The sequence below is a fragment of the Actinia tenebrosa genome, unplaced genomic scaffold, assembly GCF_029948245.1.
Source record: "Actinia tenebrosa isolate PJP-AT-01 unplaced genomic scaffold, QUT_ActTen_1.0 PGA_scaffold10__47_contigs__length_13832649, whole genome shotgun sequence".
NCBI lineage: Eukaryota > Metazoa > Cnidaria > Anthozoa > Actiniaria > Actiniidae > Actinia > Actinia tenebrosa.
The window spans coordinates 8,235,042-8,245,807 of record NW_028292570.1 but is presented as its reverse complement, the minus strand read 5'-3'; the positions used below and the strand labels follow the sequence as shown (position 1 = coordinate 8,245,807).

At 38.4% G+C, this 10,766-nt stretch overlaps 1 protein-coding gene and 5 non-coding genes across 8 annotated transcripts in view; 1 reads left to right on the top strand and 5 right to left on the bottom strand.

The window, feature by feature from the left end:
* Window positions 1–10,766, bottom strand: part of LOC116302091 (myelin regulatory factor) — a 30,420-nt gene that overhangs the window by 14,330 nt on the left and 5,324 nt on the right. For 2 of the 3 annotated variants that reach the window (XM_089026768.1, XM_089026765.1), the window contains exons 3-14: window positions 10,212–10,324; window positions 9,817–9,856; window positions 9,148–9,236; window positions 8,404–8,536; window positions 7,637–7,731; window positions 7,114–7,288; window positions 6,414–6,507; window positions 6,068–6,118; window positions 5,511–5,561; window positions 1,717–1,793; window positions 1,206–1,262; window positions 386–439 (exon numbers count right to left, since the gene is read on the bottom strand). In XM_089026768.1, the coding sequence (XP_088882894.1) occupies window positions 386–439; window positions 1,206–1,262; window positions 1,717–1,793; window positions 5,511–5,561; window positions 6,068–6,118; window positions 6,414–6,507; window positions 7,114–7,288; window positions 7,637–7,731; window positions 8,404–8,536; window positions 9,148–9,236; window positions 9,817–9,856; window positions 10,212–10,324 (1,029 nt within the window). The remainder of the gene's footprint in view (window positions 1–385; window positions 440–1,205; window positions 1,263–1,716; window positions 1,794–5,510; window positions 5,562–6,067; window positions 6,119–6,413; window positions 6,508–7,113; window positions 7,289–7,636; window positions 7,732–8,403; window positions 8,537–9,147; window positions 9,237–9,816; window positions 9,857–10,211; window positions 10,325–10,766) is intronic. The other variant, XM_089026766.1, reaches the window with a different exon arrangement.
* On the bottom strand, window positions 2,069–2,150 carry Trnas-aga (transfer RNA serine (anticodon AGA)). Its single transcript has one exon. It is a non-coding gene; the product is annotated as a tRNA-Ser (tRNA).
* Window positions 2,227–2,309, bottom strand: Trnas-aga (transfer RNA serine (anticodon AGA)). The gene has a single exon. It is a non-coding gene; the product is annotated as a tRNA-Ser (tRNA).
* Trnas-aga (transfer RNA serine (anticodon AGA)) lies at window positions 2,637–2,718 on the bottom strand. The gene has a single exon. It is a non-coding gene; the product is annotated as a tRNA-Ser (tRNA).
* Trnas-uga (transfer RNA serine (anticodon UGA)) lies at window positions 4,050–4,131 on the top strand. Its single transcript has one exon. It is a non-coding gene; the product is annotated as a tRNA-Ser (tRNA).
* Window positions 4,850–4,931, bottom strand: Trnas-aga (transfer RNA serine (anticodon AGA)). Its single transcript has one exon. It is a non-coding gene; the product is annotated as a tRNA-Ser (tRNA).

Sequence of the window (10,766 nt, the reverse complement as noted above, 5' to 3'; positions counted from 1 at the left end):
CCGATAAACAACTGAAACTAGGACCGCCTGATCAACTACAACAATCCTTTGCGCGCGATCCCCGAGATCACCTGAAAATGATAGGAATCGTGGAGTATCGTTTGAAGTGGGGGGGGGGGGGGTAATCAGGTGTCGTGAACTACCGTGGGTACGCCGGCTCTCACCGCTGTGGTCATGGCTTCGATCTCCGAACTCGCTATCAAACGTCAGTAGAGTTGATAGTTGGTTCTCTCGGTCCTGTGCTTTGGAGGTGGAGGGTGTTCAGGGGTGTAGGGGTGTGGGAGGGGGGGAGGGGGAGGGGTGTCATGGGCGTTCTCCAGAGGGAGGGGGCCAGTATCCCTACTTCTTCTTTTTTATCAAATACACAATGAATACTTAGACATACCTTTGATCAGGATTTGGTTTTCCCTTTTTTCTCATGTTGTTTGAAGTGGTTTCGCTGGAAATGTCAAAAAAAAATTTTTTCTTTTTTTTTTTTTTTTGCAATATGTATATGTTGGTAAAATTTGTTAGAGAAAGGGCGAAGCTTTGACAAACAAAAAATGATAGAAAAAAAGCAAACTCGAAAAACCAGCAAACAAAATTACAACCAACCGACCCTCAACAATAAAATCAACCCAATAACTCATCAACCCACCCACCCACCGAACGACCAATCCCTCAACCCAGACAGGGCAGAAAAACGATTTTTGGCCTTTCGCCATAAGGACAGCTTTACGTATTTGAGCTCAGTATTTTGTAAACACGTTCTTTTGGAGCCAAATAGCAAGATTTCAAATGCGAACAGAATTTATTGAATGCGTATTTTAGATATAAAGCCGTGTACTTTGGGAGAAGTGATATTTTGATCAGCAGAAAACCTGACATTTTCGTGAATACTAAGTAGATTTACTCTTTGAATTCGATAAAATTTCGTCACAAGTTTCGTAGCAGTAGTGACACAAATGAAACGCTTAAAAATTTGGAGGATTAAACTCAGTTAAATAAAAAAAATCGTGAAAGTAGCGGCCTTGTCGTTTTTCTGCCCTGTCACCAACCCACCAATCCACCAATCAACCATCCAACCAAGCAGAGTACAAAACAATATGAGCAATCAAGAGATAAACAACAAACAAACAAAAAACGAAGCAAAACAAGAGAACAAACAGGACAAACCTTCTCTATAAACTTAAAGTTTTTTAAAAAGAAGAATTAGTATTTTTTACCTAAAATGTAGTCTTCCTATTGTTATTCTTGACACATCTTTACTAGACACAGGAATGCTAAAAAAAACAACCAAAAAAGAAAAAAATTCAGAGAACAAAGTCAATACTCCAGGTTCATGTTCTCTGTTGCTCAGTGTCGTCAGCCTCAATTTTTTGAAGAATATTCATGTGTTCCAGTGAAGGTCCGTGGAATTTCAAAAAGTTCGTATTGTTGAAGTTGTGCATTCTTTACTTTACCGTTGGTATTTGTGAATATTAGACACTGATACGAGACTAACCCTGAGTAAATGAGTCTGTGATTAAGGAACACAGCGGTATTGTATACACACGCAATAGCCCACCTCCGAGATATGCTTCTTTTGTCACGGACAAAGGTTTCAGTATGTGCCCTTTGGTCTTGGAATGCACTATTTATTCAGTATGAAGTATTCAGTATTCAATCTTTTTTGAAATGGCTGTATAACTTCGAAAGAGTCCTAACGGAATCTTCTATCCTTGAGAAACAACTTACATAGCAGGATCGTAAGGTCTTTTGCTTCGATCGGCTTGAGATTGCTCAACTTTTATCGTAGAGTTGACAGATTCCACCTAGAATCCAAAACAAAGTTAGTTACCTGAACTACTAATTGTCCTTTGAGCTTTAAGGCGCATGCACGGAGTTGAAAAACCGCAGGTTTGCACCTCCGAAAAGTCTCCGAACAAAGCGAGAAACCGAATCGTGACAAAACCGTGAGACATAACCCCTTGCGTCTTGCATCCCTCAAAATAAACTCACAAAAGATATCTGGCACAGTAATGTGTATAATATAACGAATGGGAAAGCAAAAATATAACATATGGGAAAGCAAAAAAATATATATATACGTCGCAAGCAGGATTCGAACCTGCGCGGGGAGACCCCATTTGATTTCTAGTCAAACGCCTTAACCACTCGGCCATCGCGACCTCTTTGGAATATCCCCTTGCGCCTTGCATCTTTGTATAAATATCAAAAGAATGATTATTGGCGATAAAAATTTCGCGTCGCCGAGCAGGATTCGAACCTGCGCGGGGAGACCCCATTTGATTTCTAGTCAAAAGCCTTAACCGCTCGGCCATCGCGACCTCTTTGAATATCCCCTTGCGCCTTGCATCGTCTTTATTCAACCAAGCTATTTAAAAAACAAAATTTCTTTCAAAGTTCTGGTCTTAAATTTTCACGAACGATCTTCAAGCGAACGCAGTCGTTCGAATCAAAAATGCGTTTAGAGCCTACTTCTAATTATTATGCATACCATTTTTTCTCGGGTTAAATAAAATACTTTTGTACTTGTCTCGAACTTTATCACGCGAAGCCCGAGCGAACGCAATCATTACTCAAAATAAACTTATAAAAAATATCTGGCACAGTAATGTGTAATATAACGTTTGGGCAAGCAAAAGATATATAAACGTCGCGAGCAGGATTCGAACCTGCGCGGGGAGACCCCATTTGATTTCTAGTCAAACGCCTTAACCGCTCGGCCATCTCGACCACGCTGAAGAAATATCAAACATCTCTATTGTTGTATAATTGTAGTCAAACATAATTTCTATACTCTACGGACATCTTGTCAATTCCTTTACAATTCAAAAATATTTTCGCATAATTTCAATAAACATTCAGCTGAAAATTACTATATTTTGATTGTATTTTTCTTATCAAGCACAATTTCCAATAAATATTCAAGAGCAAGTAGCGTTAAGCTAATTCCAATTAATTGAGCATGCGCTGTAGAGCAGTAGCGCGGAAACCTTGATGCATGTATGGAACGTTACGTCATCGCGGCTATATTGGCGGTATTTAACAAAAGATTCCTCATTAGCTTCTATAGTTATTACCATGGCCGCCATGTCTTTGTCATTTGACTCTCTTGTGAAAGCTTACCGAACCCAATAATTAAGCGACCAAACTGTATACAGTAATGATGAAAAGGTAAATTATACACCGTGAAAAATATGAAAAAACTTACTGACGTTTCCCACGCTAGTCTCTTGTCTTTTACTCCGACGAAGGACTAGCGTGCGAAACGTCAGTAAGTTTTTTCATCTTTTCACGGTGTATAATTTACCTTTTCATCATTACTGTTTCATTAGAAACACCGACGCAGGTCACACTAGTTTTTAGCTAGTTATATCTTCTTCAAACTGTATACACCTAATTGAAAAAACGTTGTCGTGTTCAAAAAAAAGGTTATATCATCAAAGCTATGACCGAAGGGGAGCATGGGAAGACAAACAATTATGCTAATTTCATGCGTATTGCAGTTTTCCCTTCCTGTGCACATTTTATGCATCATGACTTTGGCATGTTGTTAATCTAGGTCGACCGACTTTGCTCTACTGTGCATTTTTACATGTCTATATGCAAATATAATACCATTCGGAGTACCAAAAATCCTTTTCGTTCTTGCTTTGATATGACCTTCTCGAACCCGACTACGTTTTTTCCATTAGGTGTATACAACTATGAAAAAAAATCGGCATTAAGTTCTTTTTGTAGAGGAATACAATGCATATATTGTATAGTATTGTATTGTTTTATATTGATGGCTTGCAAGCATTCCCAAGAGAGTCAAAAGACAAAAACATGGCGATCATTGTGGTACCGTTAACAATGGATGCTAATGAGAAATCTTTTGTTAAATGGCGCCAAACATGGCCGCGATGACGTGACGTGCAATCGAAGAATAGTATGCATCGTCTTGTCTTCTATTGTCGTTCGATTAATTCTAGAGCATGAACTTACTACCAAAAATACGAATTCCCAAAAACGATACTGATGTAAGTAATAAAGTTGCTTGGGACGAAGGTTAATAACGAGTAGTTGCGATGGCCGAGTGGTTAAGGCGTTGGACTTGAAATTCAATAGGATTTTCCCGCGCAGGTTCGAACCCTGCTCGTAACGATTACATTTTCTTTGAAATGTTTTATATTTAAATTTAGTTTAACAATCTGTTGGTTGCACAATAAACTAACATTTTCTTCTTACTTACAACCTTTTTGACAATTATTTGTTTGTTTAACGGCTGCACATAATAAAATAAATGAACATGGATACGACTCAAACAAAGAATCTTATTCTCAAAAGAATAAAACGTGGTTTGAAATAGGAAAACCTTATGCTTTAGGCAAAGAAGTTCTTTATCATCGACGGAAGAATCATGGGAGAAAATTTTCACAAAACGGGGAAAAATGACTTACACACCCTGACACCAGTGAAAACCGTCTGCGCATGCTCTGATTCCGTATGCAAATTAGTACATTTGACTTTCAAACATGCCTGATAAATTGGACTTCACAAAATGGCAAAACGTATTGTCCATGCTTAAAACTTAAGGCTAATTCTTTCATATTGTGTTTGTTAATACAGTATCTTGGTTTGACAAAAGTATACTCGTGAACTTTTTTGTATACTTGGAGAAAACAAACATTTATTTTCTCACTCAAACTCTTCAAAATTCTTAGAAAGCCTGCTGAAATGCACGCATGAGCGAACGTTTTTCTCTAGTGTCACACACCCTTAATTGTGTGCAAACTTAGCGTTCAAAACAAACGAATAGAAAAAGAAAATTGAAACTGTAAATATGAATATCAAAGAATGATTATTGGCGATAAAAATTTCGCGTCGCAAGCAGGAATCGAACCTGCGCGGGGAGACCCCATTTGATTTCTAGTCAAACGCCTTAACCACTCGGCCATCGCGACCTCGTTGGGATATCTGTTGCAGTAACATATATCATATGATATTTGGCAAAGCAAAAATATATATCTTTATCATATACCAAGTGTCAAAGTTCAATTTTCCTCAATTTTTATTGGTCGAGAGTGCGTCACGTGAACGTGATGAAATTCGACTGTTTCCTGAAGACCATTCTGGGAGGGGAATATTATATTGTGGACCGGGAATAACAAAACCGGAAGTCACGTGATTTTGAAAAAAATATTAAAACCGGAACCCAAAAAGCAACACATTTGAGCGCGCGTTTGCAAAATTCATCCACACGTTTTCTTTCACGAAACATCAGATTAAACATGGAATCTTCGCGATTTTCTTGTTCTCTTTGACACTTGGTATGATAATAAAGCACTTATTTACTGGAACAAAACAAGAGAATGATTATTGGCGATAAAAATTTCGCGTCGCTAGCAGGATTCGAACCTGCGCGGGGAGACCCCATTCAAACGCCTTAACCGCTCGGCCATCGCGACAAACGTTAAAATTGCTCTCGACATCGTTGGTTTATAACATCGAGTGTCTAAAAGGTAAAAAGATGGAAATCTCACCTTCACTCCAAATAAGTGTAATTTAAATTTTTCAATCGGTTTGAAAGCGTCCTGTGAATAAAATGAAAATCAATGAATCTCATTACCAGACTACAATGACAGGCAAACACTGCCCGTCATGTGCTATCAACCAGAGAGTATTCTATTGCTTGGTATCAATCAGCTGAATGAATCTCATGAATCTCATTACCAGCCTACAATGACAGGTAAACACTGCCCGTCATGTGCTATCAACCAGAGAGTATTCTATTGCTTGGTATTAATCAGCTGAATGAATCTCATGAATCTCATTACCAGCCTACAATGACAGGCAAACACTGCCCGTCATGTGCTATCAACCAGAGAGTATTCTATTGCTTGGTATTAATCAGCTGAATGAATCTCATGAATCTCATTACCAGCCTACAATGACAGGCAAACACTGCCCGTCATGTGCTATCAACCAGAGAGTATTCTATTGCTTGGTATTAATCAGCTGAATGAATCTCATGGATCTTATTACCATCGTTCTTGTCAACAGAAATCGTATCGTAACAAACTAATCTAGTAATTCATACCTTAACTTTGATGTATTTTGGAGTAATGGGCGTTTTAACAGTGACTGTGATCTGAGAAGAAAGTATCGTTAGTAATTGTGTATTACGTCTTAACTGACCAATCAAACTACAGCGCGTGGGTGAAATGTTTTCAGACCACGTGTCATTTACTTGAGAATAAGATTCTTTGTTTGAGTCGTATCCGTATTCATGTGTCTTCTCATGTGCAACCGTTAAACAAAGAAATAATACTCTAGGGAATGACTCGTGGTCTGAGATGTGAGAGATTACACCCAATCTAAAGAATTCAATAAGTTTGTAAGTTTTTCATAACCATTCGAAAAAATTTTTGAACCATTATAATTACCTGGAAATGGTTTTTCTTCTGACAAACAAACGCGTCATCAGCGAACGAAAAGTTGAATCCTTTGTCAGCGTCGACATGAAAATCAAGAGTAGGCCTGAAAAACAGATATTATCAGAAAACTATCGTGAACATCGTCTAATTGGTTGTGGTGTGTGCTTTATGAGAGTACACAGCACGAAAGCACCGCGATTAACTCTCGCTATTACGAACATCTGGGACGGTCCCTGGGTATCTACAATAACGAGAGTTGAGTGTATTTAACAAAAAGACCAGTTTTTTATATATGTGTCTGGTCTCTTGTTGACGATAAATTGCGTCATCACATTGTCAAAGTAGTGTGAATCTGCATAAATGAAAAATCCATGAACATATGCCCGTACAAAGAACTTTCTATAAAGTATTCTATATATATATTTAACAAATTACGCCTCATGGATCCACACTACTTTGTCAATGTGGTGGCAAAATTTATCATCAATAAGAGGACAGACACATAAAGAAATGATGTCTATTTGTTTTTTTTACAATAACAAAAACGATAAAAACTTCTCATTTTTAGTGATGAAAACAACCAACGAAAAGAGCGCGCGCTCGTTGACGTCAGCTTTATCTGTCTGTCCTCTTATTGATGATAAAAAATAACCAATCAGCGTGCGAGAAATTTGTAAGTTATTGTAAAACTTATAATCTAGGATCTTACATTATGTTGCAGGATTCATCGTACAGGTCATTCCATTGTGGTTTCTTGAAGTCTAACCATTTTAAACACTGATACGAGGTGGAATCTGCGTCTGGTGAAATCTGGCCTGAATAAACGTCAGGGGAAAGACTGCTGCTTATGCTATCGGTATCGATGAATACGTCGTCAAGGCAACCTATGATAACCAAAACAACACATTGTCAAGACAACAGGAAGCTATGAATACAACACGTCAAGAGGCTTGAGCACAAATAAATACGTCGCCAAGACAACCAGGCACAAGCAAAACAACACGTCATAAAGACAAACGAACATACGAAAAACAACACGTCGTCAAGACAACCGAACATACGTAAAATAACACGTGGTCAAGACAACCGAACATACGAAAAACAACGCGTTGTCAAGACAACCGAACATACGTAAAACAACACGTCGTCAAGACAACTGAATATAAGCAAAACAACACGTTGTCAAGACAACCGAACATACGTAAAACAATTCGTCGTCAAGACAACCATACCAGGTTCATTCTTGATGGTTGCCAAGCCAACGGGGCTGTCACTCATCATCATGTCTGGTTCTGTTTTTCGTCTTTTTCGTCTCGGTTCTGGTTCACTGGAGTTAAAGAAAATGAAAAAGATATACGTTATAATATAAACTATACATATGGGCACATAACCGAGAAGAAAATACGAGTAGAAGAAGAGGAGGTGGTTATCGAGGTGTTTAAATATTTTTTCTTATTTTTCTATGTTTCAACGGCGCTAACTTTTTGAAAGTTTTAGGTCACTAATACATAGCCATTTCAGACCACGTGTCATTCCCTTGAGTATCATTTCTTTGTTTAACGGTTGTGTATGAGAAGACACATAAATATGGATACAACTCAAACAAAGAATCTTATTCTCAAGACCACGTGTCATTCCCTAGAGTATCATTTCTTTGTTTAACAGTTGCACATGAGAAGACACATGAATATGGATACAACTCAAACAAAGAATCTTATTCTCAAGAGAATCGCACGTGGGTCGACCGAAATAGGAAAAGATTACACCCAAACCAAAAGGTCTATTGCAAACGCTCTGGAAACATGATTTTTTGTTTGAGTCTAATAAATCTCTAATAATGTATCTTCTTGAGTACTAATTCATAAATAAAAAAATAATACTCAAGAAATTGAAAACCCAGGACTTAAATACAAAAACATTTTAGAAATTAGGTGGTCGACCAGGTGTGGGTAGGGAGGGGAAGTTAATGCACTCAATGACGTCATAAGTCTATATTTACCATCTTGTGTTTTGGACCAGATATACAGGAGGAGGATTCGAAGGATCTTCCAGTCCGTTGCTTAGAAACGGTTGCTGACTAAGAAGACTTGAGAATTTTGCTGTATCTATTGTGGAGTCTGCGACCATGTGACCTGAAATACCAACAGGCAGGGAGGATTTGTGAGAAGTCAGTAGAAAGGTTATAACTGAGATTTTTTTTTTTGTGCCCTCCCTCCCCCCTCCTCGTAATTTTTTTGTCTATCCACCCCCCTCACCCTACAAGGATTTTGTTTTGGACTTTCCTTTCACCTTCCTGAAAAGTGATCATTTTTTTGAAACATTTTTAAAGATTTCCAAATTCAGATTCTTGTCTATCCACCCCTTCCCCCTACAAGGATTTTGTTTTGGACTTTCCTTTCACCTTCCTGAAAAGCGATCATTTTTTTGAAACATTTTTAAAGATTTCCAAATTCAGAGTTCTTGCCTCCTCCCCACCCCCTCCCCCCCTTTAAAGGCATCTTACCTCTCCCTCTCCCCTCCTGGGAATTCGCCTAACTAAAAAATACTCGTCTTTTGAAACTTTATTCGCTTGTAAAAAAACATCAGCCCCCTTCCCTCCCCCCCCTTCAAAAAAATTCTTTAGCGCTTCTCCCCCCTCCCCGCCATAACCCAGTTACTAACCATTTTTGCCCTACATCCCTTGGACTACTCACCCCTCCCCCCAAAAATTTTCTGAAGTCATAGTAACAATTGTTATTCATACCTCGTTCATCCATTGGAGAATCCGATCCTACTGAACGGGGTGGGGTGAGTGGTTCGGACTTTAAAGGCAGGCGAGGAATATCTATTGGGCTATAACAAACAGAATGAAACAAGCTTATTAGGATCATGAGGAACAAGAAATATTATTGATTCTAGTCACTTCTCTGTTGCTCAGGGTCAGCCTCAATTTTTCGTAGAATATTTATGTGTTCCTGTGAAGGTCCGTAGAATTTCAAAGCGTTTATATTGTTGAAGTTGTGCATTCTTTATTTTACCATTGGTATTTGTGAATATTTAGACACCGATACGAGGATAACCCTGAATGTATAAAGCTGTGATAAAGGAACACAGTGGTGTCTTTTGTATTGGTGGGAACAGGTCTAGAGCAACTGTTGATGACCTCGTAGAGCATAGAATAGTTAGGTTAGGTTGACGGGTTGAGAATCCTTAGTAAAAATGTTTTGGAAAGGAGAATAGAGGTTTTGTACCATCACGTGATGGCAGGCATGACAAGAGGCAGGAACAATTGAATCTGGTCTAATCTGATTTACATGAGAAAGAAATCAGTTTCCCAGGGGAGAAAGACTATATTGTTGTGCCTCCTGAAATGGCTGCCATCACGTGATGGTACAAGGCCTCTATTCTAATAATAGATTTTTGACTGACTTACTCTTGTCTGTTATGCAATATGGCTGCCTCATACGTCGGCCCTTAAGAAAAAAAAGAATGAGAATAATTAACCATATACAGTAAAGGAAGAAATAATACTCAAGGGAATGACAAGTGGTCTGAGATGGAAAACATTACTGATGAAGAAAGAAATAATACTCAAGGGAATGACATGTGGTCTGAGATGGGAAAACATTACTGATGAAGAAAGAAATAATACTCAAGGGAATGACAAGTGGTCTGAGATGGAAAACATTACTGATGAAGAAAGATAAAATACTCAAGGGAATGACATGTGGTCTAAGATGGGAAAACATTACTGATGAAGAAAGAAATAATACTCAAGGGAATGACATGTGGTTATGAGATGTAATGATGACGTGATATATGACGTACCTGTGCAGAACATGACGTCATGTCCCTCGTTATTAACGTAGGCAGGGTTGACGTGTGCTGCATCTGGTTGGTCCATGTTGAACATCATATTGTTATTGTCTTCAAGGAATCTGCTAAGGTATTTAAACGCATACTCAAAATGCAGTCCAATACTCTCATAGAAGCGAGGTGATGGCAACAAACAAGATGGCGGCTTTGAAATCGCTAAAAATCGTCCCGTGTAACATGCTGATTTTTGAACGAACGTTGCGCGAAAAGTTGACTCGTGTAACATATGTATTAAAAATCTACGAGTCGTATCGCGAAAAATCGTCGTTGCGAATCGGGTTGTATCGTCGTGTACGGGAATTGTCAGTGGAATTCTATTCAAATTCAAATGTCGAGTAATCAGGTAGTAGTCGTACCCTACGATAGCATAGATGAAACTATAATAAATATTTATGAGCACATGCTGATGATACATCGTTTAAATATGACTAAGAAATAAGACCAACCAACCGAATTCGCTTCGTGGTCTAGTGGTTAGGTTTAGGGTTAGAGTTAGGGTTGGCATTG